This window comes from Tachyglossus aculeatus, chromosome 20 (assembly GCF_015852505.1).
Source record: "Tachyglossus aculeatus isolate mTacAcu1 chromosome 20, mTacAcu1.pri, whole genome shotgun sequence".
Lineage (NCBI taxonomy): Eukaryota > Metazoa > Chordata > Mammalia > Monotremata > Tachyglossidae > Tachyglossus > Tachyglossus aculeatus.
The window spans coordinates 7,610,453-7,637,578 of record NC_052085.1 but is presented as its reverse complement, the minus strand read 5'-3'; the positions used below and the strand labels follow the sequence as shown (position 1 = coordinate 7,637,578).

Here is a 27,126-nt window from a genome sequence, read left to right as displayed (position 1 = left end):
GCTTTAGTCGCTGGGGGATATGAGGAGAGGAGAGTGGGTGACAAGCTACCCAACCAGTCACTGTCCTGTGTCTTAAAATTGGGGGTGGAGGGTGGTGGGCATGGGGTGTGAAAGCACTTTAAGGATGCATTGTAGTTCAGTTTAAGAAGATGAAGCAGCTCCTTTTAATCAGGCGATCAAGCAATGCTGTGTAGAGAGCAGGATACTTAGCACTTCAGGGGAGTGCCATGCAGTAGAGCTGTTAGGATCCCTGCCCACAAGAAGCTTAGGGATTAGAGGGGGAGACAGATATTAAAATAAATTACAGATCTGGAATTGGGAGAGAAGAGGGATATGAGCCCCAGTGACAGCGGGATAGAGTCCAAGCTTACTCCAGTAAGTCAAAAGACACTGGCAGGCAGGAAACAAGATACAGGGTGTGTTAACTGACGTGGTTTCACTAAATTCTGCACTTTTAAAAATATTACATATTAAAATGCCTTATATTTTGTTTAGGAGAATTGGTGGGTGATTCATATTTTTTGGTTTCTGATATGATGTGAACTCAAATACAAGCAGTATCCACACAAATCCAAGAAAATAAAAATGAAAATTCTGGCTTGAGATGGAGAATGACCACAGGTGGTCTCAAGCCAGAATTTTCATTTTTAGTTTTCATTCTTACTGTGACCACAGGTGGTCACAAAAAAGTGTCACCGGACAACAGTGAATATGAAGAAAGCACCTACTTAAATATCAGATCTCAAAAGGTAGGAAAATAATGTTTGCCACATCTGTTTAGAAACTGGAAAATAACTTGAGGCCATAAATGTAATCCACAATTACGGTTCAGAACACTCTTAAATGACTTAATCCTACTCTTACTGACTATAATGGCTAACACAGCCCACTTGATTGATATTGTATAGTATTTCTTCACTACAGGAAACTGACTTATTATCATTATTGCATTTGTAAGGCACTTACTATGTGTCAAACATCATTCCCAAGCACTGGGCTACATAAAAGTTAATCAGGTTGGGCACAGTCCCTGTCCCATGTGGGATTCTCAGTCTGAGGGGGAGGAGGACTTAATCCCCATTTTACAGATGAGGTAACTGAGACACAGAGAAGTGAAGTGACTTGTCCAAGGTCATACAGCAGAGTTGGAATTAGAACTCAGTTCCTCCAATTCCTAGGCCCGGGATCTTTCCGCTAGGCCACATTGCTTCTCTGCTAACCTAGTAACAATGAGGGAGGAAGGATACCCTTCAAAGAAACTACTTTTATCGTTGTTGTATATTTTATTTATATATGCCTCCATTTGCGGATCTCCCCTTTTTAAGGGCACTCTCTCTGTTAGCAAGAATGATTTGTTCATTATGGAATGCTAAGCACCCAGCCCAAGACCAAAGAACTCAACTCACAAATCCAACACAGAAAATAACAATTTTTAGGTTTACTGGAAATGGAATTTTTGGACACAGTGCACATTCTACTAATGTAGTGTTCAGGTAAAGGTCAATTCTTCCATAATATATTCAGAGAAACACACACAGAAAACAAAAAGAGCTGGAAGGTTAGCTAATATATCCCTCTAGGTAATCAATGGTACTGGCAAGATTTGGACAAAAATATCACACTTCCAACTGTTGAAAGCCTGCCAGCACAAATGTTTTTCAGGTATTATGGCAACCTTAAGGAAACCCGAGGTTAAGAAAAGGCATATATCTCTCTAAAATGCTCTGCATTATTACTCATCAGTGAATTTATAATTGATATTAATATTTCTAAATGAGAAAACATGAAATCTTATGATTTGTACTGCTCAAAACCAATAATTATTTACTTATTAATGATTATTACTCTCTTGTGATATCTTGAATTATAAATAATTATATGGCAAAAAAATTCCACCCCACTAAATATCTTCCTCCTAAAATGATTTAGATTCTAAGTTTTCTGGCATTCACTTAAGTACCCTGGTCTGTGCACAGGTAAGAACTAACAACTCCAACCATACCAAATTCAAAGACTGCAGTGTTGAAGAGGAAGGAACATAATTTCAAACTATCATATTTATGGCTCCTTTACTCTCGGGTCCCTTGACATTTCCGGACTCGCAGTGGAGTCTGGATTTAAAGCTGGTTGAGACCACAGTGGTGTTCACACTCCACTGTCAGCACTAATTTTTTTTTTTTTTATGGAGTAGCGGAAATATCTGGGCTGGCTCAGATAGACACTGTACTTTTCCTCCTCCTCTTTTCCCTGCCCTTTTTCCCTTTCCTCTCTTCCTGTCATTATCTCCTTATCTCTCACCGTCTCTTCCCTGTGTAACTCAACTCTTCTGTCAGTCTATCTTGGCTGTCCCTTCCTCTCTCCGTTTACTCTACTCATTTTTTCCTTTCTTTGTTCCTCCACGCTGGCCCTCGTTGCCCTTCCTGATGACTTGACCGCTGCCTAGACAGAAACTTCTCCTTTGTGGCATAGCAGCAGGGGCCCTGGCCGGGGTGAGAAACTGAGAACACCCATCCAAGTTCTTATGATCCCCCCCTGCATACCCCTTAGAGTCCGATTTCCCGAACGACGCTTGTGACTGCTCACTTTGCAATGCTTTTATCTCACACCACTCATATTTAAGAAGTGCTTCAATCCCACTCCTTTTTTTTGGCTTTCACTGCATTGGCAGGCCCACCATTTGTAGGATAGATTGTCACTGGAAATGTCTGGGTCTTGAAATGGTTTACTCAGTGCACAGATCCTATCGAGAAGAGCGGCAATGTCCACACTGTCTAAATGCCTATCTACCTATTTATTTTATTTTGTTAGTATGTTTGGTTTTGTCTCCCCCTTTTAGACTGTGAGCCCACTGTTGGGTAGGGACTGTCTCTATATGTTGCCAATTTGTACTTCCCAAGCGCTTAGTACAGCGCTCTGCACACAGTAAGCGCTCAATAAATACGATTGATGATGATACCGGAAATAGCTCTTCCGGGAATAAGATACTCAGTTACGTTTTCCGCTTCATACGCACATCTAACGAGGGCGGCTTTTTGAACCCTGAGCTTTAACCCAAGCCTTGGCTGGTCACACTGCGGCTCAATTATAAACAAGTGGTGGGTATATCGGTCCTCTGCAGCTTTTCAATAACATTTTGGTTAGGAAGTTAAGAAATGAGGCGTTATTTTCCCCACAAACTCGAGTGAAATACAGCACTTGGAACTCTGCATGGTAAAAGGCTAAGTAAGGATCTGGGATCAGATCTCATCAGCGTTGTCAACAAAAGTATTAACTGAGTGTCTACAATGTGTGTAAAGATGTACTAAGTGCTTGGATAGATGCAAAACCCCCCAAAATGATTTAAAGCTATTTCAAGTCCACAAGGAACTTACAAACTACTGGGGGGAGGTGGGGAGAGAGGAAGGCAAACAGAGAAACAAAAACATATTTAACATTGAATACTAAAACATTTCCACAACTTTTAGTAACCACCTATCCTCAGAGTATCCCTTGATTCCCCTTTTCCTTCCCCCTCCTTCCTTGATCCAAATATGATTCTAGAACTTTCTTCCCATCAAAGCTCTGCAGTCTCCGACAGAAAGTCTGTTTGTTAAACCATCAGAGGGTCATTAGAATGTCTGGCAGGGTTAAGCTACTTACTTTACTGTGGCACTCAGAAGGAAATTCAGCTGTGGCATGAGCAGGTTATCTGGGGCAGCTAGATAACGATCAAACTGAGCCTAAAAGAAGAAAAGAAAACTTGAAATGTAACGTATCCACCATCGAGTGCTAAAAACACTTAGTGCACTTAGTACAGTGCTCTGCACACAGTAAACACTCAATAAATACGATTGAATGAATAAAAACCTGGCCATCCTCCTATAAGGGCTCCATAACTGGCAGTTCTAGGCCATTTTAACTCCATTTGTCAGAAACTGCAGATTCCTTCTTTCAAAATTGCCAACTCTGAGTAACCCATGGATGTAGACAATAGGGCTATAGCATAGCTCACTGAAATCCAGTTAACGCAAAACCCTAATGGTCCCCAGCTTCCATTTCCCCCGCAACTTCTCGTTAGAAGCGAACAAGAAGCAAAATGACTGATTTGAGTTCAGCACCATCAGCCTGTGACTTGGAGGACAGGGTTCACAGGTGGTGAACTGCTGAAGGTGTAAGCAGAAAGGAAAGCTACTAAGGGACCAAAGACCATTAAGAGCCCTTAGATAATTTGTTCTAAAGGCTTTCTGAGGACAAAAAAAAAAATTATTAGGATGAGTATCTGGTAATTGAGGTAGCAGGCAGTGAGCATCAATCTGGATGCCGTCTGAAAAAGTGAACTCGTCTTTTGGATCATTTTGTTTTTAAAAAGTGATTTGGGAAATAAATTAAGGAGACTCATCTGAGCCTCTTTGAAAGGCATTTTCCTGAAACCTGTCATTAGGCCAGTCTCCTAATGACAGGTGAGGCAGAACCAGTTCCATGATTAGAGTTAAGAGGTAGCCTTTAAATTCCTATTAAAAGAGCCAGCCTCTACTCTCTCTACCAAGTTTACAATTAGCTTTACTATCCAAGTTAATTTTGTTGTGCAAAAGAACAGGTTAGAGACTATAAAAGCAATGGTAAGGTTCCAGGATATGAGTTGTATTCCTATCTTACTCGTAACCTTACATGAATGTGATGCGGTGATTCTCTTACAATGTACAAGGACCCATTATTCATGGTGTATAAGTCAAAATTTCACGTGCCAAAAAGAGTGCCATAATACAAAGGTTCAATAAAATTGCAAAGATAATGAGGGGGGAGCATTTTGGCCCTAGAAAAAGTACTGTATCACAGCAACCTGAGTCTCATATTTATGTCTTGGAGAGCTACTGTTTAACAGCTATAACCAGTAGGGAAACTAGCTAATGGGCAGGGAAATCAACTGATTTTGTTTTAATATAATCGTACCTTTCTCACTGCCCTGCACCAGCTTGTTTAGTAGAGCACGGTGTTCATTTTCAGCTTTTATTAGCTAGTTCGGATGGCTTGTTGGAATGTTTGGAGAATAATACTTAGAATCTCTTCAATTTAATGCCCGTTGGAAAATAAATCAAGGACTGAATAGACACTACATGATATATATTTCGGTGCAAACACCTACCATTGCAGCTTTCAGTGAGACTGAATCCAAGTTGGGTAAATTTGCTAAGGAACCCTAAAGAAAGACAAACCAAAGGCAACATATAATTAAAAGTAGTCTTGTGCCCTTTAGGACTGAGCTGTCATTCAAAAATGGCTTCTTAAAAATGAAACAGGATGCTTAATGTGGTTTTCGGATTTTTCTTTTGCTTCTGCCATCACCATTACCTCCCTCCTCACAAAGACAAGAGCAAATTTTATGCAAACCACAATTGTGAAAAAAAGCCTATCAGTGAAGATTGGTGACAGTTGGGGTAGAGGATACTGGGCAGTGCTTGAGATCAAAGAAAATCAAATTACCCAGAAAGCAAGCAAGCACCTGCTGCAGATCTAAGCCTCGGCCATCCTTTAAACAGCGATTTATTTGGGGCATGTACTAGCTGCCAATATAGAATGGAACGAGGGCCTTAAAAAGTGGGATGTGATGCAAGATTAGAGACCCCCCACCTCACCACCCAAAAAAAAATAAACCCAGACAAAACCATGGGAATGTATAAACCCTTAGGCCATGAAGCAGGATGGCCTGGTAGGACCTGGGACTAGGAATTAGGAGACTTGGGTTCTAATCCCAGCACTAGCACTGGCCTCCTGTGGGGCCTTGGGTGAATCACTAAGCCATTCTGTGCCACAATTTCCTCATCTGCAAAATGGAGATAATAGAACTACTTTCAATCAATAAATCGCAGACAAAACTAACACAACACTTTGCAGGTCCTTGGAAATTTATTTTTGGTCAGTTTTCAGATTTGCAGGGTATCAAAATAGGACGTATCAAAGATTTATTTTTATCAGGAAAGGGGATGGGATTAGGCATTACAAATTTGAACTTTTTGTCAGTCAGATCACTACATTAACTTCAAAGCTATAGATGTCATGTATCCAACACTAAACACTCTGCAACTCTTGGGAACCACTGGCTTGGTGAGGGCCTGAATGGGTGAACTTTAGGCTGTATGGTAAACCACCTGACTCAGAACTGACCACTTTGGCCGCTCACTTGCATTCATTCCTGCATAGTAGGAAGCCGATTAACAGTGAGCCAGATTTTTTGAGGCAGGGCCCTTTGGGATATTGAACAGAAGGGCCCGGGGGAAAGACCACGGGTCTGAGAGTCAGAGGACCCGGGTTCTAATCCTGACTCTGTCACTTGCCTGTTGTGGGACTCTGAGCAAGTCCCTTAATTTTCTGACCCTCAGATTCCAAAATGTAAATGTACAGGATTAAATAGCTGTACATCCTCTCCGGGAGAGTGACTGCCCTATGTGGAGCAGGGATTGTGTCCAACCTGATTAGGTTATATCTACTCCAGGGCTTAATACAGTGCTTCGCACATAGTAAACACTTAACCATAATGATTATTACTATTATTATCCTCATGAGGGGAACTGAGACAGGGCCATCTCCCACTGGCCCAGGCCACCTAGCCCTTCACTCATTCATTCATTCAATCATATTTATTGGGCGCTTACTGTGTGCAGAGCACTGTACTAAGCACTTGGAAAGTACAATACAGCAATAGTGAGACAGTCCCTGCCCACAATGGGTTTACAGTCCAGAGGTGGGGAGGCAGACATCAAAACAAGTAAACAAGCATCAATATAAATAAGTAGAACTATGGATATACACATATACACGGAAGTGCGGTGGGGGAGTGGGGGGACGAGCAAAGGGAACGAGTCAAGGTGATGCGGAAGAAAGGGGGAGCTGAGCAAAAGGGGGCTTAGTCTGGGAAGGCCTCTTGGAGGAGGCGTGCCTTCAGTACGGCTTTGAAGGCCCTGACACCAAAAGCCCAGAGCTGCTGTTGCTTCCATCTCTCGCACCATGAAACCCCTTCATCATGTTTGCAAGGGGCAAAATGAAAATACTGCATAACGGAGAGGGCACCATAAACTAGGAGCTGCTGGCTAGGACTCAGGGTGAAAATGAAGAATGGGAAGAACACGAAAAAACTTAATTGCATCCCTGTTGATTCCTAATGCATAAAATGATTTTCAGTTTTTGCAGGTTCATTATATTCTCTTTGAACTTATAATGAACACAAGATATAGCAAAAATTACTTCTTTAAGTAACTTACGTTTGGCTACATTTTATTGGCCAACTCTTAAGAACAGGTAAGTAAAACCTAAATCCTATGATTTGTTCTTACTTATAGAATGTAAATTTTGCCAATCAATAAATGGTATTTGAGAGCTTACTGTGTGTAGAGCACTGTACTGAGTACTTGGGGGAGGGCAATATTCCCTGTCCACAACAAGCTTACAGTCTAGAGGGGGAGACAGATGGTAAAGTAAATAAATGACGGATATGTACCTACAAGTGCTGTGGGGCTGAGGGAGGGGTGAACAAAGGGCGCAAATCTAAGTATGGGGTGACACAGAAGGGAGTGGGAGAAGAGAAAAAGACTAGTGAGGGAAGGCCTCTTGAAGATGTGCCATCAATAAAGGCTGACTGCTTAAGCTAATTTAAATCATTCAAAAAAGTGCATTCCTTACAACCAGAACAATTCCGTAAGGAACAAATATTATTACTGTTATATCTTGTTAGTTCTGTCTATGTTTGGTATTGATAACCTATGGTTTGTTGTCACCTTAGGGGTTCTTCCACCTCTTCAGAAGGTGAATTCAGGGAGTCAGGGACCCTGCCTTTCAATTCTTCCCTGATTCCCTGAGCACATACAATAAACAAGGCTCAGGAGGGCTATACAGATGCTTAGAGAAGTTACAAATGACAGTATTTATATGGGAATCCTTGCGTTTACCTGCTCCGGTTTGTGCTGCTGTACAGTATTGTAGATATAACTCAGGCCCGCTCTCGTTAATATATAAGAGGCTTGTTCATTTATAAGCGTATCCAAATGTGCTTCAATCTAGAACAGAAATCCAAAAAGCAAACAACATATTTTAGGGCAGCATGTCAAACTCATTCCTGTGGATTGGCTGCTTGTGTTGCTATACGTTCACTTGCGGGTTGATCGTTGAAAATGTTGCACATTCTTTGTAAAATTATAAACTAGCTAATTCATTATTATTCTTATTACCCAGAACTCAGGGAATGGCCCAGGTTTAAAGAGGTTTCAGAATTCCCAGGTCTCTCATTCTTGTGAAATTCTTGTGAAACTTGGGTTACATTCAAAATTCGCCCCTTGGGGAAAAAAAGACAAAAACGATGGAATAAAACTCCCTTGTGCATAAAAAAGTTCAGTTTGCAAAGCCAGCTATTTTGTAGGTATACAATAGTTTAGCATGCTGTCAACTCAAACTTGCAACCTGTCATCAGAAATTACAAATGCAGCATGACTTTGAATTTGAATAATTCTCATTGCCTCAGCCATCTCAGAAGCTGGTGTTTTCATTTGGTTTATGGGACTAGAAAGCTTGGCATAACAATTATGTTTTGCCTCACACTGGTTTGCGCATAGATTAAAAATATCTCCATTCCCTAACACCTCCTGCAGTACCTACACCCTTGGAAAGAGATCGCAGTATTTATAGCTCAGAACTTGAAATCCACATTCTGACAAACTTTGTCTAACATGAAGGAAGCCAGAATTTCACCATTTCATTGTGAGCTCTTGGTCAAGTCACACCCTCTGGTAACTTGTTTTCCTGTCTGGAGTACAGTTCCATTATCTGTGATTCCCCCTCTCTCTGCCTGGTCCAGGGGAATTTGGAAGATAAATGGGACTGAATATCATCAATCGTATTTATTGAGCGCTTACTGGGTGCAGAGCACTGTACTAAATATGAATGAGAGTGCTCTGGTTGGCATTATGTAAATTAAAGTAATAGAGGTAGTGGTATTTATTGAGGGCCCGCTGGATTCAGTGCTCTGTACTAAATCCTTGGCAGAGGTACAAGAAGCTCAGATCAGAGTTCCGTTTTCACATGGGGTTCACGGTTTTGTCCCCATTTTACATATGAGAAAACTGAGGCATAGGAGTTAAATGACTTGCCCAAGATCAAACAGGAGGCAAGAGGCAGTGCTGGAATTGGAGCCCAAATCTCCTGATTTCCCATACTGTCCTCTTTCCACAAAGAGCACGGGCTTGGGAGTCAGAGGACGTGGGTTCTAATCCCAGGTCCACCACTAGTCTGCTGTGTGACCTTGGGCAAGCCACTTAACTTCTCTGTGCTTCATCTGCAAAATGGGGATTAAGACTGTAAACCCCACGTGGGAGAACCGGATTACCTTGTATCTACCCTAGTGCTTAGAATAGTGCTTGGCACATAGTAAAGCACTTAACAAATACCATAATTATTATTATTATTACACTCCACTGGGGGACAGAGACATCAAATAATGTCTACAAATTCCGTGGCCACGATTAACAGTTGAATGTAAAATTAAACATATACAAAGCTGCCGAGGATGGATATAAATAAGTTTATAAATGCTAACGTGTGTTCCCATTGCCTGCATGTGATAAGTGGCGCTTACCTGAAACTGCAGCATTTCAAGCCGTTTGTCAGTGAATTCAAAGAGAGCTAAAGTTGTCTTCATCATATACAGCGAGTTGACCATGAAAGTGGCCATGTCGGCTGTGCCCAAATTACTGGCGCCTACAGTGCACATCTGTAGTAAGGGATCCAAGATGCAGGATAAAACCTAAAAAAGGAAAAAGGAGATAAGATCAAAACGTGGGCCGACCTCACTTCTCAGGACATCGTCCCTGATGCTTGTGTCTGGAATGCTCTAAGTCAAAGGCACAACAGAGTTTCAGGGATGAATGGGGACAAGGTGATCCAAGCCTTTAGCTTGGATCATATAAACCTTAGGCTGTCTTAAAAAAAAAATCTTTAAATATCTTTAAAAAAAATTTTTTAAAAATAAAAAAATAAAATTGGTAGGACTGGAAACAAATTAATCCTTTAAAGCTGTAGGTTCTTTGAAGAGGAATGAGCTTAGCTATTGGAGAGAGAAGCCTTTAACGAGGAAAAGAGTACACCCAGAGGAAAAAAACTGAAAATATAGAAGGTCTTGGATATGAGGGGAACAGAAACAGCATCTCTGGTGATCGTACCACGGACTGTTGACTTACCTGCACAAAATCAGCTTGACGAGCATCTAATGGAACAACGGAAGAGTCATGAGACACCAAAATTTCACGCAACAACATGAGCGTCTGATTTAGTGCAGTGCTTGGTCCAAGATCAGGTGGTGGCAGCTCAACCTAAAAAACACGTAACTCGTCATCTACTACCTTACCACATATATGCATATAGTATATAATATGTAAGCATATTAGATACTACAAACCACAGCCACATGCTATCTACTAGATTGTACGCTCCTGGAGGGAAGGGATCCTGACTACTAATGATTTTGTACTTTCCCAAGCGCTTTTAATATGGCATTCTGCTCCCACTGGGTGTTCAAAAAACACTACTGATAGACCTGCTTGTATGGGGAGCACTGGAGTAGCAGAGGATTGAGGAGAAGCCAGCTGGAGGCTTAGTCTCACTCCCACCTCTCTTTCCCCATCTTTCCCAAGGCCGGCTTTCAGGCTGCTTCCTCTCCCTGGCTGGCCTTCCCATGTCTCCTCTTCCTCCCATCTACACCATTTATTTGAGTGGCCTCTAACCTACTTATAAATCTTCATTTGTAGGTTACTGGTAAATGTGACACACAAAAAGGATTTTAAAGGAATGAGTCGAGATGAAATCTATTTGGCACACAAATGCATAGGTACGTTTATAGACACATGATATATTTATATAATTCTAAAACAAAAATACCTGCCACTAAAAATGACACTGAAGAATGTCAGAAGTTATCACCTCAGAAACGCAGAGCAAACTATCTGAAAAACTTTTGAGAAGGGAAGGCATCTTAGCCTCAAAAGAGTTAAATTAACGCTGTTGAATTTACAAGGCATGGAAAGTATTCATTTTTCTTTGGGAAGATGACCAATATTTCTAGGATAATTGTTCCATTTTAGTTTTTAATGGAATTGTTTTGGCAAATAGATGTTTCCCCTGAGCTTTCCTTTTCTAAGAGAATCTGTACGACTTCTGGCTTTGTAAGAGGAAATTACAGGCTGAACTTTAATTCTTATGCATTTATAATAGATAATGCTTCCCAGGAGAATTATTAAGGCCTGGGCAATTATTTCTCTGCTCATGAAAGTTATTGGTCAACTGGGGTCAAGTCCATTCTTTTATTCCAGGTTTCATGATTGACCGGTCCTGGGTTAGTGCTGCCGATAGTGGTTAAAAAACCAAACCACCACCCAAAAAACAAACTGCATTTGGATAAATTTCTAAGCAAGAATCTGCTCAACTCCCACATTTTAGATTGCAATCTCCTTGACAGCAGTGAGTGCATCTTTGACCAGTGTTGTAATCTCTCCCTAGCAAGTAGCAGACTATTCTGTTCACAGTAGGCCCTCAATACACTACTACTAATGAACAGCTTGAGGATGGATTAGAATTACAGCATTTTCAATGTCAATCTCTGCAACGTCTTTCTAATACAGACCCCGATTTTCCACCAAGAATTAGACTGTCACTCCTGGGAACTCCTTTAAAAAACATCTAACATTTTACTAGCTCCAAATCTGGCCTGCCTAAAAAGGCGTAGGCTTGTAGAAACACTTCTTCACACAGAGTATGGTAAACATATGGGATTCATTACATCAGGAAATGGTACAGGCCAGACATATCACCGGGTTCAAGAGGGAATTAGATAAATTCCTGAATTAGAAGTCCATAATAGGGGGAACATTAGGGATATAGAGGGAAAATTTTGGGATGTCAGAGAGGGCAAACATTATTTTTCCAAAGCATCCAACACTCCCAGGCACAGAATGTCGCGCTGGATGGAAATGTGGTCTAACCCGCTAGTAGCATTTCTTAATGTTTTTATGTTTCTACGACATTTTCGTACCCAATAGGGGCTTGAAAAAAAGATAGTGACTGGTTGCACTAATGCATTTGTCCTATGGCTTGTCGCAAGACTAACACTTTCCAACAGGGATGGTAAATTTCAGGTCTCTGGAAGAGACAAACGAGGAAATGGGCTAATTTGTGGTTGAAAAGTTGGAAAAAAATAAACCTGTCTGAAAGCAAACTGCCCGTCCAGATGATTTTTGAAAAATCCCCATTGAGGTGAAGCAGGAAGAACACATATACCTTGTATTACAGACCCAGGGATACTCTGGCCAGCAAGCCCAGTCTAATTTTAAAGGATGCACGACAATTTTGGTTGAATGTTTTTTCACAGACAACCATCTCCTAGGCTGCTATGTACAATTTGCCAGGTTTATATTTAAGAAGGACGTCACATCTTGCTCACAGAAGTAACCAGTTGTTACTGATTGGATAATCATAACTGTCTCATACAGAAATCCAAATAAAATTCGTGGATAACCGGTAACTTCTATGGAAGATATGCTGTAACAAATAAAATTAAAAGAATAGAAGTCTATCACAGAAAAAAGTGCCCACGCTCTCCAGGCATAAGACTAGAGCAATGCCAGCTTTCCTTCAAAACCACTCTTATGCGCATTTAGCAACAATGTATCCGTTGAGTAAAATCCACCTCCCAAGCACGTTTGTCCAGAGAGATAATTCTCTTTCTTGCCTGTTGAACACAGAGGGTACACCACGAGCCCAAAGAGAAGTCAGTCAAGAACAGTGCTCATTAAGCCCCCACTGTGTGCAGAGCACGCAGCTGGACTCAGGGGAAGCAGAACTGTAAGATCCCCTTGGACACCTGCTTACTGAGCGGTGGGGCAGTCTATTCCTGGTCTCAGGAATCACCGAAGAAAGTGGACTCTCTTTCCAAGCAAACACGACTGCCAAATAACCAACCAAAAATCTGAATCGATAATCAACAAATTATAGATGAAGTAAAGAGACAGAGAAAGAGCTGGCTGTCCCTACCCAAATTTCCATGTAGGTATGGGCAGAGGAAAGTCAGAGAAATCACCCTGAATTCCATAAGGGACATCATACCCACCATACCGGAATTTTCTCTTGCCAATTAGTCCTTGACTTATTCATTGCTTGGACGATCACCAGTATCATCTACCAGTTACTCATCACATCTTGATGGTATATGACCCGAGATACACATGCACTATTTTATTTTAGGAGATGCCTACAGCCAAGAACAGACTGCATCAGAGTGTATCATTAGAGTCCAGGAATTTCTGCAGCCCCATCGTCTCACTAACATTATCATTAGAGAGGACATCGTGAATCTACAAATAGAGGGTTATTTATTATGCCAGCGTATACCTAGTGATTATTCCTGATGAACTCGAACAAACATCCCTAATTAAAAAAAAAATCAAGAACTTTTCCCGACTAGGTATATAAGCAGTGTGGCTTAGTGGATAGAACATGGGCCAAGGACCTGGGTTCTAATCCCAGCTCCACCACAGGTACATTGTATGCCCTTGGGCCAGTACTTCAATTCTCTAGGCCTTAGTTTCCTCATCTGTAAAATGGGAATTAAGACTGTGAGCCCCATGTGGGTCAGGGACTGTGTCGGACTGATTAACTTGTACCTTAAAACTGTGAGCCCCCCGTGGGGCAACCTGATCACCTTGCATCCTTCCCAGTGCTTAGAACAGTGCTTTGCACATAGTAAGTGCTTAATAAATGTCATTATTATTATTATTTTGAGAAGCTGCGTGGCTCAGTGGAAACAGCACGGGCTTTGGAGTCAGAGGTCATGGGTTCAAATCCCAGCTCAGCCACTTGTCAGCTGTGTGACTTTGGGCAAGTCTCTGGGCCTCAGTTACCTCATCTGTAAAATGGGGATTAAGACTGAGCCCAACGTGGGACAACCTGATAACCTTGTAACCTCCCCAGCGCTTAGAACAGTGCATTGCACATAGTAAGTGCTTAATAAATGTCATCATTATTATTATTATCTACCCCAGTGCTTAGAACAGTGCTTGGCACACAGTAGGTGCTAAACAAGTACCATAATTATTATTATTAAGTAGGTCTTTCAATACTTCTTCAGGTGCCAATGAAACAAAAAAGTGTTATGAAGAATTAGCCCCCCTAGCAAAGAGGTTCTCTTTATCAAGACACATACTGGTGGGGTAAATGTTAACAACTTGAAACACTTCAGTGATTTAAAACACAAATGAACCTCAACCAACCCTTCAGTTCCTGATAAGAACCAGCAGAGAACATTTTTCAAAGAGGACAATACTTCTTTTTGACATTTGTGATGTGAGGAGGCAGCAAGTCGATTTATATGGGGACTTGGGGACTATGAATCTGTCTTCAAGTATCAAGGAATGAATTCCCATGGGAAACAGCTAAAGCGGTGGCTGCAAGATGCAAAGGGCGGCGCATTAAGGGTACTTAGAGGGTGCGAACAACGAGCCGGGGCAGATGTTCCCAGCAGTATGGAGTTACGGCAGTTGGTGTCCGTGTGCCAGGGAAGGAGAGGTGATCGGTTCAGCGATGCATTCATTGAATTATATTCTCCCCGGGGCACAGTCACCACCTCTAGGGCCAGTGATGGGGGTGAGAACATTCTCCTCGGGGTCCCTTGTTGTCACTTGAGCCAGTGAGGAGATTGTGGCTCAAACATTTGTTGGAAAGTTAAGGTGGTATTGTTGCCTCGACCCTAAGGGCAGATGCACTGGCAGTGCACAGCTTCTACCACAATCACAAAGGCAGAATGGCAGGCAGCTCTCCCCTTCCCCGCCAAGAGCACATATCACAGCTTACAGTCCAGAGGGCTGTGGGCAGGGAACCTGTCCACCTACCAACTCTGATTTGCCCTTAGTGTGGGCTTAGTTCATTCATTCAATCGTATTTATTGAGCGCTTACTTTGTGCAGAGCACTGTGTGGCGGCGCTCTGCACACAGTAAGTGCTCAAACTGCATTGATGATGATGATACATTTCATGGCTTGCCTTTTAGCAACTGGATGCAGAGGTGGGCAGATTTTCTCTGTCCCCTATGTAAACCCTGGAAGGCGGTCCTCTAAGAATTTACAGAAAGCAGAGAACCGGACTCCGTATCTCTGTCAAGGTCACCGGGGCCGTACCAATGGAGGAGGACCAGCAGTTTCTGATTTCTGCTGAGTAGCAAGTGAACTGTCAAGCGAAGTGATTCCCACATCTTCCTTATCAAAATACATAAAAGCACATCCTCACTGAATCAACTTACTTTTTGCTACCTCTCCTTTTGCCCTTTGTCTCTCACTTCCTTTCAGGGAAGAAAAACAGAAACAGAAGAGTAGTGTTTTCTCCTTCAGGGTTTCATTAGTTTGACAGGACTAAGAATATTCATAGGTTCGGCCTAAATTATTTTATAGGATCTCTGAATAGATAAGACTTTTATGTCCTGAATGGGGCTTTAAAAATGTGCCTTAAGTGTGAGTGCGGAGGGGGAGAAAGGGGAAGGAGATTTTAGCCAGCTAGCTCAACACTATTTTACAAAAAGAGGAAAATTGACAGGCGGAGGTGAGGCAAATTAAATTTTCTCCCTGATGTGAAACTTGACTAGCTCTGAGAGTTCTAAAACCTGAACCTGGCTAGTGATTATCCCGTCTACAGAGATGGCATAGAAGCACAAGCACAATGAGGGAGAACTTGAGACCTGTGCCTACAAAGAAATAAGAAAATCCATCCACTCATGACATAAAGGATATTTTTACTAATTCCCTCAAAAACAAAAATTTGAGCCATTCAATTTATCATCTCCCAAAAGTTAGATCAAAACACCCAGTGACACTAAGAAAACAGAATGAAAACTTCAAAGTAAAGAACATTTGGGGAGAATTGAGCCCCTTCTTGCTTAAATCCTGTCATTTCTAACAGTCTTGGAAGGAACGCCCTTGAGGGAGAGAAATGGAGAGGGACGAGGGAGAGAACGGAAAAGCGAATAGCAAACTGAAAGGGGTATGTATTCTCTCCCCATTAGTACTACAACTTTTAGGTAAGTTTATAGCAGAGAACGGGGTCCACCATGGTTTATTATTATTAGTATTGATTGTGCTCTGAACAAGCTGTTCTCAGATCTGAACTGGGCCGTGATCGAGGATATTTTGGCATTAATTTGAGACTGGAGTATGATGCTTTTTCACTTCCAACCTACACGTACCTCATGTCTACGACAGTTTCAGGTTTCTTTACCAAGAACCTTTGGTTTCTTCAGAGACCGGTGTTCTAAGGGTTTCTAAATTAGCAGCTTCTCTATTTGTTCTCAACTATTTTACCTCCATTTAAAGATTCTGCCCTTATTAGGAAAACAAAACCATATGAACAGGGAAAGAATCTCGGGCCTCACTAGCAAAAACAAGAGGATTGATTTGAGAATTTTAAGTGGCTAGAAAAATTAATAGAAAGAAAAGCCTTTTCATTAAGGAGTAGTGTTTTACAAGGCACCTCTCTCTACACTTAAGAAAATAAAGATCAGGCAGAAAATTCTGTACCCGGTCTGAAAAAATAAATTGAGCAGCTCTTTTTGTACTGAAGATGCACCTTTTGGTTAAGAGTACAATGTGAGGCACTTCAGTTTTCAAGAGCACGCATTGCTCAGGCATGGAATTCTTTATCTTCCTTTTCAAGTGAAGCTCGGCCATTCATAAGTGCAGATCTAGCAATGCAGGAAAAGAATCTGAATATACAAAGCAATGCTCACAATGATGTCTCAGTTTAAATTAGACTGGCCTTCTCTAAATGTTCCTTGGCTTATTTAACATTACTATGTACAGTAAAAGAGCCCCAAGTCAAATAAATACCGAACAGCTAGCAATCATTCGCTTAATACTCTGGAATTTGGCAGATATGTTCAGCAACTAATGAGAGGGTCTTTAAATAAATTGCAATTGAGATTCTTGGGTCTGCTTTCGGTTCTGTTTAAAAACTCCCACATTTATCTGGCCCAAATTTAAAGAACCATCAAAATTCACATTCAGCAGGCAGAATAAATTTCAGTCTGACTTTTACAATATAATCAGTTATTATATGCTAATAAAATTATAGTAAATATATGCTTTCAAACAATTGTCCTCTTGATGACTTTTGGAACACTTTCACCCCTTTTAAAATTTAAAATTCACCAATAACTCAATCAAACAAATATACCATACGTAAAAATGTCCATTATTACTTGAAATAGGTTCTGTTGAAGTATTTTAAAATATGAATATAGAAGCTACATATTGAACATAACCTCAAGAAACACAATCCTTAACATCCAGTTAATATGCATTCATTTTTTTTAAAGCCTGAATACTGTGATCCTGATTTCAAGAAAATGAAATTTACTGCATTTCAGTTCCTCCCAAAAACAAAAATGAAACTCTATGGACTGTTTTAGAATTCATGCTTCGAAAGAAATGAAATCAGTGAACTGAAAAAACATCAATCAATCAACGGCATTCCTTGAGTGCTTACTGTGTGCAGAGCACTGTACCAAGTGTCTGTGAGAGTATAAAAGAATAGTTAAACTTGATTCCTGCCCTTGAGGAGCTGAGTAGAAACGAGTTAACTCCAACATATAGTGGAAATAAATTACCAAAACTTCCATATAGTTTCAAGTCTCTTCCTCTAAGAAGAGGAGACAGTGCATTCAGATCAGAGTCCAAAAGTTTATAGCTGGGGATCAAAACCTTTTTTCAGCCAGGGAAAGATAATCAAGGGTTCTAGGACAAAGGAGATTTGCACTTGGATCTCTACCCTTTAAGTACTTGATAGTCACCCCATCCTCAGCTCACAGACCTTTTGTAAGTATCTACAATTTATCTGAATGTCTGTCTTCCCTTCTAGACTTAAAGCCCCGATTCTCTTGTATTGTACTCTCCCAAATGGTTTAATACAGTGCTCTCCACACAGTAAGTGCTCAGTAAACGCCACTGATTGAATGATTAGGATGGAGGGGTTGGTTGGGGGAGAGACTCCTACAGTACCGGGCGCAGTGCTCAGCAGCAGCACTCCCGGCCCCTACTATTCATTCAATCGTATTTATTGAGCGCTTACTGTGTGCAGAGCATTGTACTAAGTGCTTGGGAAGTACAAGTCGGCAACATATAGAGATGGTCCCTACCCAACAGTGGGCTCACAGTCTAGAAGGGGGAGACAGACAACAAAACATACTAACAAAATAAAATAAATATGTACAAGTAAAATAGAGTAATAAATATGTACAAACATATATACATATATATCTAGTCCCTACTAGAATGGACTCCATCAGAAGCCAAGGACCCCACCCATGGGATGAGTGGACTGGGACCTGGCAGCCCCATGAAAAACAACCGGGAGAAAGGGGGTGTGGGGTGAGAAACCTCAAATACTTGCTTTTCCTCCAACTTCGGTACAAGAATCAAGTATTTCATTACAATTTTAAAAAAATTCCCACGACCTTTCATGTAGTTTTTAATAACAAGTTTCAGATTATTCAATTATGGATTCGTCTACTTTAAATTTACAATTTGGGGAAATCATTTCATCTTTACCTATGACTTTCTGAGAACGAAGGAGAAACATTTTCTGACGTACTTGAAGTGTTTCTCCTTTACTACGAAAGGATAAAAAGGAGTTTTTAAGCCACAAGAATCAGCATGCCTAGTGGATAGAGCACGGGACTGAGAGTCAGAGGCCCTAGGTTTTAATCCTGGTTCCACCATTTATCTGCTCTATGACTTTGGGCAAGTCACAACTTCTCTGTGCCTCAGTTACCTCATTGTAAAATGAGGAATTAAGACTAAGAGCCCTGTGCGGGACAGGGACTGTGTCCAAACTGATTAACTTGTATCTACCCCAGCGTTTAGTACAGTGCCTGGCACATAGTAAGTGCTTAGCAAATACCATACAAAATGAGAGTAAGGGTCACTTTAAATTTGGGATAATTTTTTGAGCTTATCACCCAATTTCTAAATCAGTGCCATCAGTTCCTTCAGGGACTGACACAAAGTAATACATCAGAGGTGAGAAAATATAAAATCAAATTATACAGCATCAGTAGAAACATACAGAATATGAAAACATTCTAGGTAAAGTCTGGTGTACTTGCTTAGTTTATGCATTTTAAGAGCTGTGTTTCTAAAACATACCTTGTCCATTAGTTTGCTGGCATGAAGACTCAGGTTACTGAAGAATATTTTTTTGCTTAACAAATGCATTTCTTCAATTGTGGTCAACAGTGTGGTTGCACTACTTCCCACAATACCACTGGAAATGAAAGAGTATTTAAGTTATCTTCACAAAGCAGACAGAACTACTTGGATTTGTAGAGTGCTCACATAACAATTACCTAGCGTTAAAGGCTCTTGGAAATTGGAAATGGCACAGTGAACGATCAAAGGAAAGAGGTTTTGCACTATCTGACGCTTAGGGAATGGTGGTTATTCTCCCTAATCATCTTATCAAGGAAGGCAATAAGCAATTTGGAACATCTTTTAACTGCACCAAATCCTTAATTTATCAAAAAGAAAGATAACATGTTTAGCCAAAATGTACCCTGGAATTACGGCTTCCTCGAAAGCTGGAAAAACCCTGGTGAATATCCAGATTGCTTTTATATTTCTGGATAGATTACAAGCTGCAAAGCGCAGAGGGTATTAATTGCTCTAGGTTTATAAAAATGAACATTAAAGCTGACGGATTTTTGCTTCTGAGATATATGGTATAGCTAATTAAGATAAAGATAGGTGAGGGAATTTTCATTGCTCCTCAGCCCCTTTCAGTGGAATTTCATGAATGACTAAGTAGTAGCAGTAAAGGTGTTTACTTTCAAGACACCATACCGGCATTAGGGGAGTACAAAGCAAACAAGGGACTTGTTCCCTGCCCAAAAGGAGCTTATACTCTATTTGGGGAATCACACTTAGTAGTGTGCTCCATAATAATAGTGCTATTTGTTATGCACTAAATATGCGCCATGGACTGTATGTGGGCTAGATACAATATAATTGGCTGAGACACCGTCCCTATCCCACATGGGGCTCACAGTCTAAGGGGGAGGATGAACAGGGATTTAGCCACCATTTATAGATAAGGAAACTGAGGCACAGAGAAGTTAAACTACTCATCCAAAGTCAACCAGGATTGATTGACCTAGCATGAGAACCCAAGTTTCCTGACACCCTCACCTGTGCTCTTTCCACTAGGGCACCCTGCTGCTCTGTGTATGCACAGATAAAGTGCTCTATAAATAGGAAGGGAGGAGGGAGAAAGGGGAAAGTAAGGTGGAGAAGGGGAAGTAGGGGCTCTTGAAGATGCTGGAATATGCCCCATGCCCTAGAATTGGAGATTTTGAGGAGAACAGCCTTCTCCAGACCCTTCCTTGTTCCCTGGGGGGAGCAATTTGACATGTGTCTCTTCTTCTTGAGTTGCTTCCTGGGAGACTGGACTGGAGCTGCTACAATCCATTTCCCCCATGAGTGTTTCAGAGGGTGTCATGGGAAAGTTGAGTGGAAGATGACTAAAAGCTCCCTGTGGGCAATAGAGATCTTTTGCTTTTATTATGCTCTCCCTAATAGCCCGGCCATTGGGCCCGTGGAAAGACTGTGAGCCCCTTAAGGGCCAAGGACCGTGATTAATTCCCACCTGTGTTCTTTCCCCACACTTACTGGGAGCTTAATCAAAGCGGTAGCCTAGTAGAAGGAGCACAGCCTTGGGAGTCAGAGGACCTGGGTTCTAATCCCGTTCTGCTACTTCTTCCCTGCTATGTAATCCCGGGCAAGTGGCTTCACTTCTCTGTCCTTCAGTTGCAGCATCTGTGAAATGGAGACTCAATATCTGTTCTCCCTCCTACTTAGACAGGGACTGCCTCCAACCTGATCTACTGACCAACTTGTATCTACTTCAGTCCCCAAACCAGTGCTTGACACACTCTAAGCACTTAAATCAAATAATATTATTATTATTACTACTACTAAAGAGCACTGTTCTGGGAATCAGAAGACCAGTGTTCGAGTCCCAATTCTTGTAGTTGCCCTACCTGATCAAAGACTGCACACGCATTTGGCAACGTGTGGCATCCCTACTCACCTAGTCACTCCTTGCACTCCATTTCTTTTATTTTTAATGGTATTTGTTAAGCATTTACTCTGTGCCAGGCACTGTTCTAAGTGCTGAGGAAGAGACACACTAATCAATTTGGACACAGTCCATGTCGCACATGGGGCGCTCAGTCTTAAAACCCATTTACAGATGAGGTAACTGAGGCACAGAGAAGTGAAGTGACTTCCCCAAGGTCACACAGCAGACAAGTGGCGGATCCAGGATTAGAACCGGGGTCCTTCCGACTCTGAGGCCCATGCTCTATCCAGTAGGCCACACTGCTTCCCTAATATTTCTAACAGGAAATGCTTAGTTCTCTGCTTGCAAACAATAAATTCTCTATAACTGATTGCCTAATTGCTGGCAACCACCCCCATAAAATTTTTTTTGGAGAGAAGAAATGGGGCCCTGGCCTGCAAAGCACTTAGTACAGTGCTCTGCACAGTAAAAAATCAAATACCACTGATTTACTCTAACACTCATAACTAAGCTTATTCAGGGGTTCCTCCATAGACTTATAACAGCTTGTTCTTGCTCCCTACTGGGGAAAGGATCAGGTTCCTCGTGTGTATGTGTGTACACATATGTATAGGACACATACACGCACTGTGATATAATAAAACAAATATTTAAAAAAAAATTGGGATAAGATAAATGGAATTTAGTAACCATGTTTAAAAATTCCATTTACCTGATTGTATGGTGGTAGAACTTGAGGAGATTAGAGATTTTATATAATAAAACAGCTCCAGGTTCTGCAACTATTACTTGTTCGATTCGCACCTGTTGAAATATTAAAAGGAAGAAAATGACACTGGCTGGTTATAAAAATCTTTTAAACATTCATAATAGGATAAGCTTTTATGATTTAACCATGCAAGAAAATAACATTTACTGAGAAATATTAATGCACCGTCTCATCTATGTAGAAACCGTAACGTAGAAATTGATATTTTGAACAGGTTTTTTTTTAAATTTTGGTCTGTCAAGTTACTGGGTAGGGGAAAAAAAAAGCAGGTGTGCTTCTCAAGAATGACTTTGTCCCCAAGAGTTTGAAGACAGACCGTTGTTTCTGGAAATGTCAATACAATGAGATCATTTGTGGAATAGCACCAGTACATACTGGAACTCAATCCAGCACTGAATAGCTAAAGCAGCTGCAAAATCCCCAACTTCCAACAGATGACAATCAACAGAGCACAGCAAAATCCTCAGGAAGACCAGGAGCGATAATGTAACCAGTCTGTATTTTTCAACGATTAAGACCTCATTTTATCCTCTTACCTGGTTAAAAATTGCTTCAGCAAGAAAAGGAAATCTAGAAATTTCTGGATTACTGAGGCAAAACCATGACTGACTCTCTCGGCTCTTGGACCACAGCTGGCATATGAACTCTCGGTACAGACTAAGATGAATGCCCGTGGTGCGGTGGCTTCCACATATCTATGTCCGATGTGCAGAAATAAATTTCTGCAGTCTCAAGAGACTTTTTGAACCATTTTACTCCACACTCTTTCACCTCTTCAGGAACAGTGTAGCATGGTAATGGTACATGTAGCAACCGTGAGCCTCAGGAGCTGAAGAATCAATGTGGGCAACCTTTCAAATTTTCAGGTTACTTCCAAAGTACTTGTGGGTAGAGAGTCCATTAGGTATTGCTAGCTGCTTGCCACAATTGCTAATCCAGTAGGGAAACACTTCAAAGCCATTATTTCACAGCAACCCTCCTGAAAAAAGCATTCTAGAACAATTAAGGAAGAAAAATGGCCTTGAGCCATGGTTTGGAAAATGTGGTCACCAGCTCAGTACCTCGTATTATGGTTTTCTCTCAGGCAGCGAGTCAGGAAGTTTCTTATGTCTATCTCAACCCTCACCTCCATCTGTTAGGGATGTACTATACAGCTGAAGAACAGTCACCCAGCAAAAGGTGGTGGGGCTCCTTTATTGATCCTAACAACTAATGTCTAACTTTTGGCACCAGGAGCTAACTTCCAAATTATCATCATCGATAGCATTTATTAAGTGCCCACATCCTCATTAAGGCCCTGCCTCAGGCTGCATGGTCCTACTTAATTTCTCTCTGCAGCCAGCTTCCCTCAGAAAGTGTTCAGTGCAGCACTACAAAAGCAGTGATTTCTACACATGAGAGCTGAGGAGGCAGTTTATCCATGCAAAAAGACAAGCAGACAGTTTGGAATCACTGTTTGTGAACTACGTTAGATGAGAACCACTTTGAGGACACGGAATCAATGATAGCGATGATATTTACTGATCGCTCACTGTCGAGCACTGAACTAAGCGCTTGGGAAAGTACAATTATATATTTTCTGTACAACTTCCAGGCACCTTGTTCAATGCTCAGCACAAGGTTTTCTTTGAAGACAATTATAAAAAAAAAAGGGGACTCCTGATTTTTCATAGTATTTCTAGCCATCAGGGTGAGGGAAGATGAATCAGGTTACTTGAAGCCCCCCCAGGTTAATTCACAACACCCCAGTCAAGTCAACCCAACACTAACCCATCTCACGTGGATATTTTATTCCTAACTTCAGCATTGTGCACATACATTTGATTTGAATAGCTATTTATATACTCATTTGTACATCAAATTATTCAGCGATTTCACCATGATACACTTGTACAACTTCCTCTCTAGCCTCTTGTTCCTACTGTGTGTCCCCTGACCACCTCCCTCCAAAACTTTGCTCCAGAATCCCTATGGTCCTTTCCCCTCCCTGCCCATCCCCAGTCTCTGTGACCACGATTACTGGTTCTCGAACCAGGAGACTCGGTGTCAGGCGATGGGTGTTTAAAATAGTATGTGAGACATAAAGGTGTCCGGGGCTGATTCAGGACCGGGACGAGAGAAAAACCAGCCAACGACCAGACTGACCAATACAAAAGCTGATGTACAGCCACACTGCCAGCAGTGTGGAAGCCACCTTGAAAATTGGGTGGTTCTGATATCATCAAGATCCTGAGATGTCTACATCCTGGGTGTATCATGGTCAGGGGTCCCTTTGCTCTCCCCCCTCCCAGCCCCACAGCACTTATGTACATAACTGTAATTTTTATTTACTTGTGTCAATGTCTATCTCCCCCACTCTAGGCTGTAAGCTCATTGTGGGCAGGGAATGTCACTGCTTACTGTTGTATTGCACTTTTCCAAGTGTTTAGGACAGTGTTCTGCACACAGAAAGTGCTCAATAAATACCACTGAATGAATGAATGAAAGGGTCGAGGTTACTGATGGTAGTGTAGCCAAAGGCACACTGGAAGGAATAAGGGACACGTAACCTCAGGCCACAGGGCATGACCGCTAGATGTTGGGAAGAGACAGAGGGAGGCAGGCCATTGTAGCTCACTGAAATTAAAAAAAAAAACGCCCCCCCCTGCAAAAAAACCAAAACCAAAAACAACAAAAAAACCAGTGGCTGTCTTTCAGTAGAAGCTTTGAGAGGATCTTCGGACTAAGAGGAAACACCAAACTGGAAACAGGGCTGGAAAAAGCTAATAACTACGAAATGCAGAGAAGAAGTTTTCTGTTTCAAATTTGGAAGACCACACATGGGTCACTTCGGCCACACCTGCATTTATGAGCAAAATTCACTGTTGTTTGGGGGGGGGGGCGGGGGGCGGGTGTGTGTGTGTGTGTGTGTGTGTGTGTGTGTGTGTGTGTGTGTGTGTGTGTGTGTGTGTGTGTGTGTGTGTACGTACGTACATATGCATATGAGCAGGAAAAATAGGAAACATTTTATGTAGGTAGTTAAGAATGCCATATCTAACAAGTTTCCCTAACAACATACTCTGCTTTAGTATCCCAGTACCAGTGCTGTCGTCCCAATATTCTCCATGCATCGTCTGAGCACTAGAATGCACATTTCTATTTAACTGTATGTATCAGTGTGAATTTTCTAAGCTTCTTCTCTGGCTATCCAAGGGAGAAAAGTGCTTATCCACACTGCTTTTCTACAGTAATGACTATGTCTCAGTCTTTCATTATTTCTATAAGCAACAAGCCCGTTCTTTCCCCAATCAATCCAAGAAAAGGAGTTAAAGTAGTTCAAACCAAATCAAGCCCTCTTCAAAATCCACATCATGAATCAGTTGCTCATTTGGCATTTCTTATCAGTTGAGATATGACAACAGGATAGCTAAAATAATGGAAGGAGCAACATGTGAATGGCACTGAAGAATGCATTCAAGGTGACATCACTTCAAGGGAAAGGAGAGAACTTTCTTTGTACTGATACCTCCTGGTAGCCCTGAAATATTTGAGATTTGACATTCAGGTGTGTAAACAGTATCCTTCAGAAGAAAATCTTTAAAAATCAGGGCAACATAACTTGAGAAAATTCTCAGGAAAGGCAATTCATGTAATGTGTCAGGTCATCATTACAAAGCTAAGTGGAAGGGGGAGTTCTACAAACACCTGCTGACTATTTTCTCGAATAAGTACGCTAATGCTCCAATGGCACTGGGCTTGATTTAAAATTATTCTTCCCCCAGGAAAACTTCCTCAAAATTGGAGGGGATTGGGCTTCATTTTATAACAGAATATAGTTTAGTTTCAAGCTAGTCTTTTCTGTCAAACTTCTGGAACCGTGCATTAAGATTTTCCCATGAGACATGGTAAGTCTGCATCTGTACAAGTTGGAATCCAGACTAACACACTTCGAAGAGGATAAATTGGAAAGCTTTCCTCTAAGTATGTTTTAATCAAAGATTCACACATGCACTTCTCCTTCCTCCTTTCTGTAACTTATTCAGTGTCTGTCACCCTACCTAGACTGCAAGCTCCTTCAGGTAGGAGCATGTCTACTAGATCTATTGTGTTTTCCCAAGCACTTAGTACAGTGTCGTGCAAATATCAATAGATCATATTTATTGAGTGCTTATTGTGTGCAGGGCACTGTACTAAGGGCTCGGGAGAGTACATAACGATATAACAGACACATTCCTTGCACACCACGAGCAAACAGTAAAGGGTGAATAAATACTACCGACTAAGTAATTTCTAGAATAAAGTGTTTCTTTTAACACTTCTACCACTGCAACTGCTTTTTGAGCTAATTCCACAAATGCAGTTTTTTTACCCAGAATGAAAATGGGACACACAAGCAGACAAACTTGAATGACTGTGTGAAAGAAACTGATATACTAGTCAGGATGCTTTTTCTCTGCAGTCACTCAACCAAGCTGTGGTAGTAGGAGCTGAAACCCTTCACTACTGTCTGATAAGTGAGTCAACAACAAAGGCAGAGATTGAGGAGAGATAAGTGGAAGAAGTGTGGGGATGGGGAGAGGGGTCATTATTCATTTTTTTTTTTTAAAGACTGCTTAGAGTTTGCTGCTCCTGGCTTCTGGGAAGAACATTATTGAGGAATCATAAGCCCCCTCCAGTCATACAGCCTAGAATTCCAATGTCCTGGGAGACTTTCTGTGGAAAATCCCCACGCTCACCTGTTAGCCGAACTTCTCAATCTGACTACATATTTCACAACCAAATCATTGATTCTATCCTTATCTGACTTTCCACCATTAAAATTCACTTTGATGCACTTCCATTTCTGGGAAAGGACTTTGATTAATGGGTCTGCCCAAAGCTTCTCTAGCTTTCCAAAGGGGCTATTTCTCCTCTGGGTGTCCAGTCTCTGAGAGGTATGTACGACCCACCTGGCATTAGACCATGGGTCACTGGACTTAAAGATCAGTCAATTAATCAAAGGCATTTATTGAGTGCTTAACTGTGTACAGAGAATAATAATAATACTGACAACTGTACTAAGTTCTTGGGAAAGCACAATATCCACACGGACCTTACACTCTACAGGGGGAGATGGGCATGAAAACCAATTACGCATAGGGAAAATAGTAAATATTAGGATTTGTACCTAAGTGCTATAGGGCTGGGGTGAGTACCGTGTTTAAGGAGTACACAGTCAAGTGCATAGGGGAGGGGCTCTAAAGATCCCCTATT

At 41.4% G+C, this 27,126-nt stretch overlaps 1 protein-coding gene across 1 annotated transcript in view; it reads right to left on the bottom strand.

The window, feature by feature from the left end:
• The window catches only part of COG6 (component of oligomeric golgi complex 6), a 64,253-nt gene that overhangs the window by 4,398 nt on the left and 32,729 nt on the right, over positions 1 to 27,126 (bottom strand). The window contains exons 12-18 of the mRNA XM_038761789.1: positions 21,838 to 21,929; positions 19,196 to 19,313; positions 10,200 to 10,331; positions 9,599 to 9,766; positions 7,920 to 8,027; positions 5,123 to 5,176; positions 3,640 to 3,719 (exon numbers count right to left, since the gene is read on the bottom strand). Coding sequence (XP_038617717.1) covers positions 3,640 to 3,719; positions 5,123 to 5,176; positions 7,920 to 8,027; positions 9,599 to 9,766; positions 10,200 to 10,331; positions 19,196 to 19,313; positions 21,838 to 21,929 — 752 coding nt within the window. The remainder of the gene's footprint in view (positions 1 to 3,639; positions 3,720 to 5,122; positions 5,177 to 7,919; positions 8,028 to 9,598; positions 9,767 to 10,199; positions 10,332 to 19,195; positions 19,314 to 21,837; positions 21,930 to 27,126) is intronic.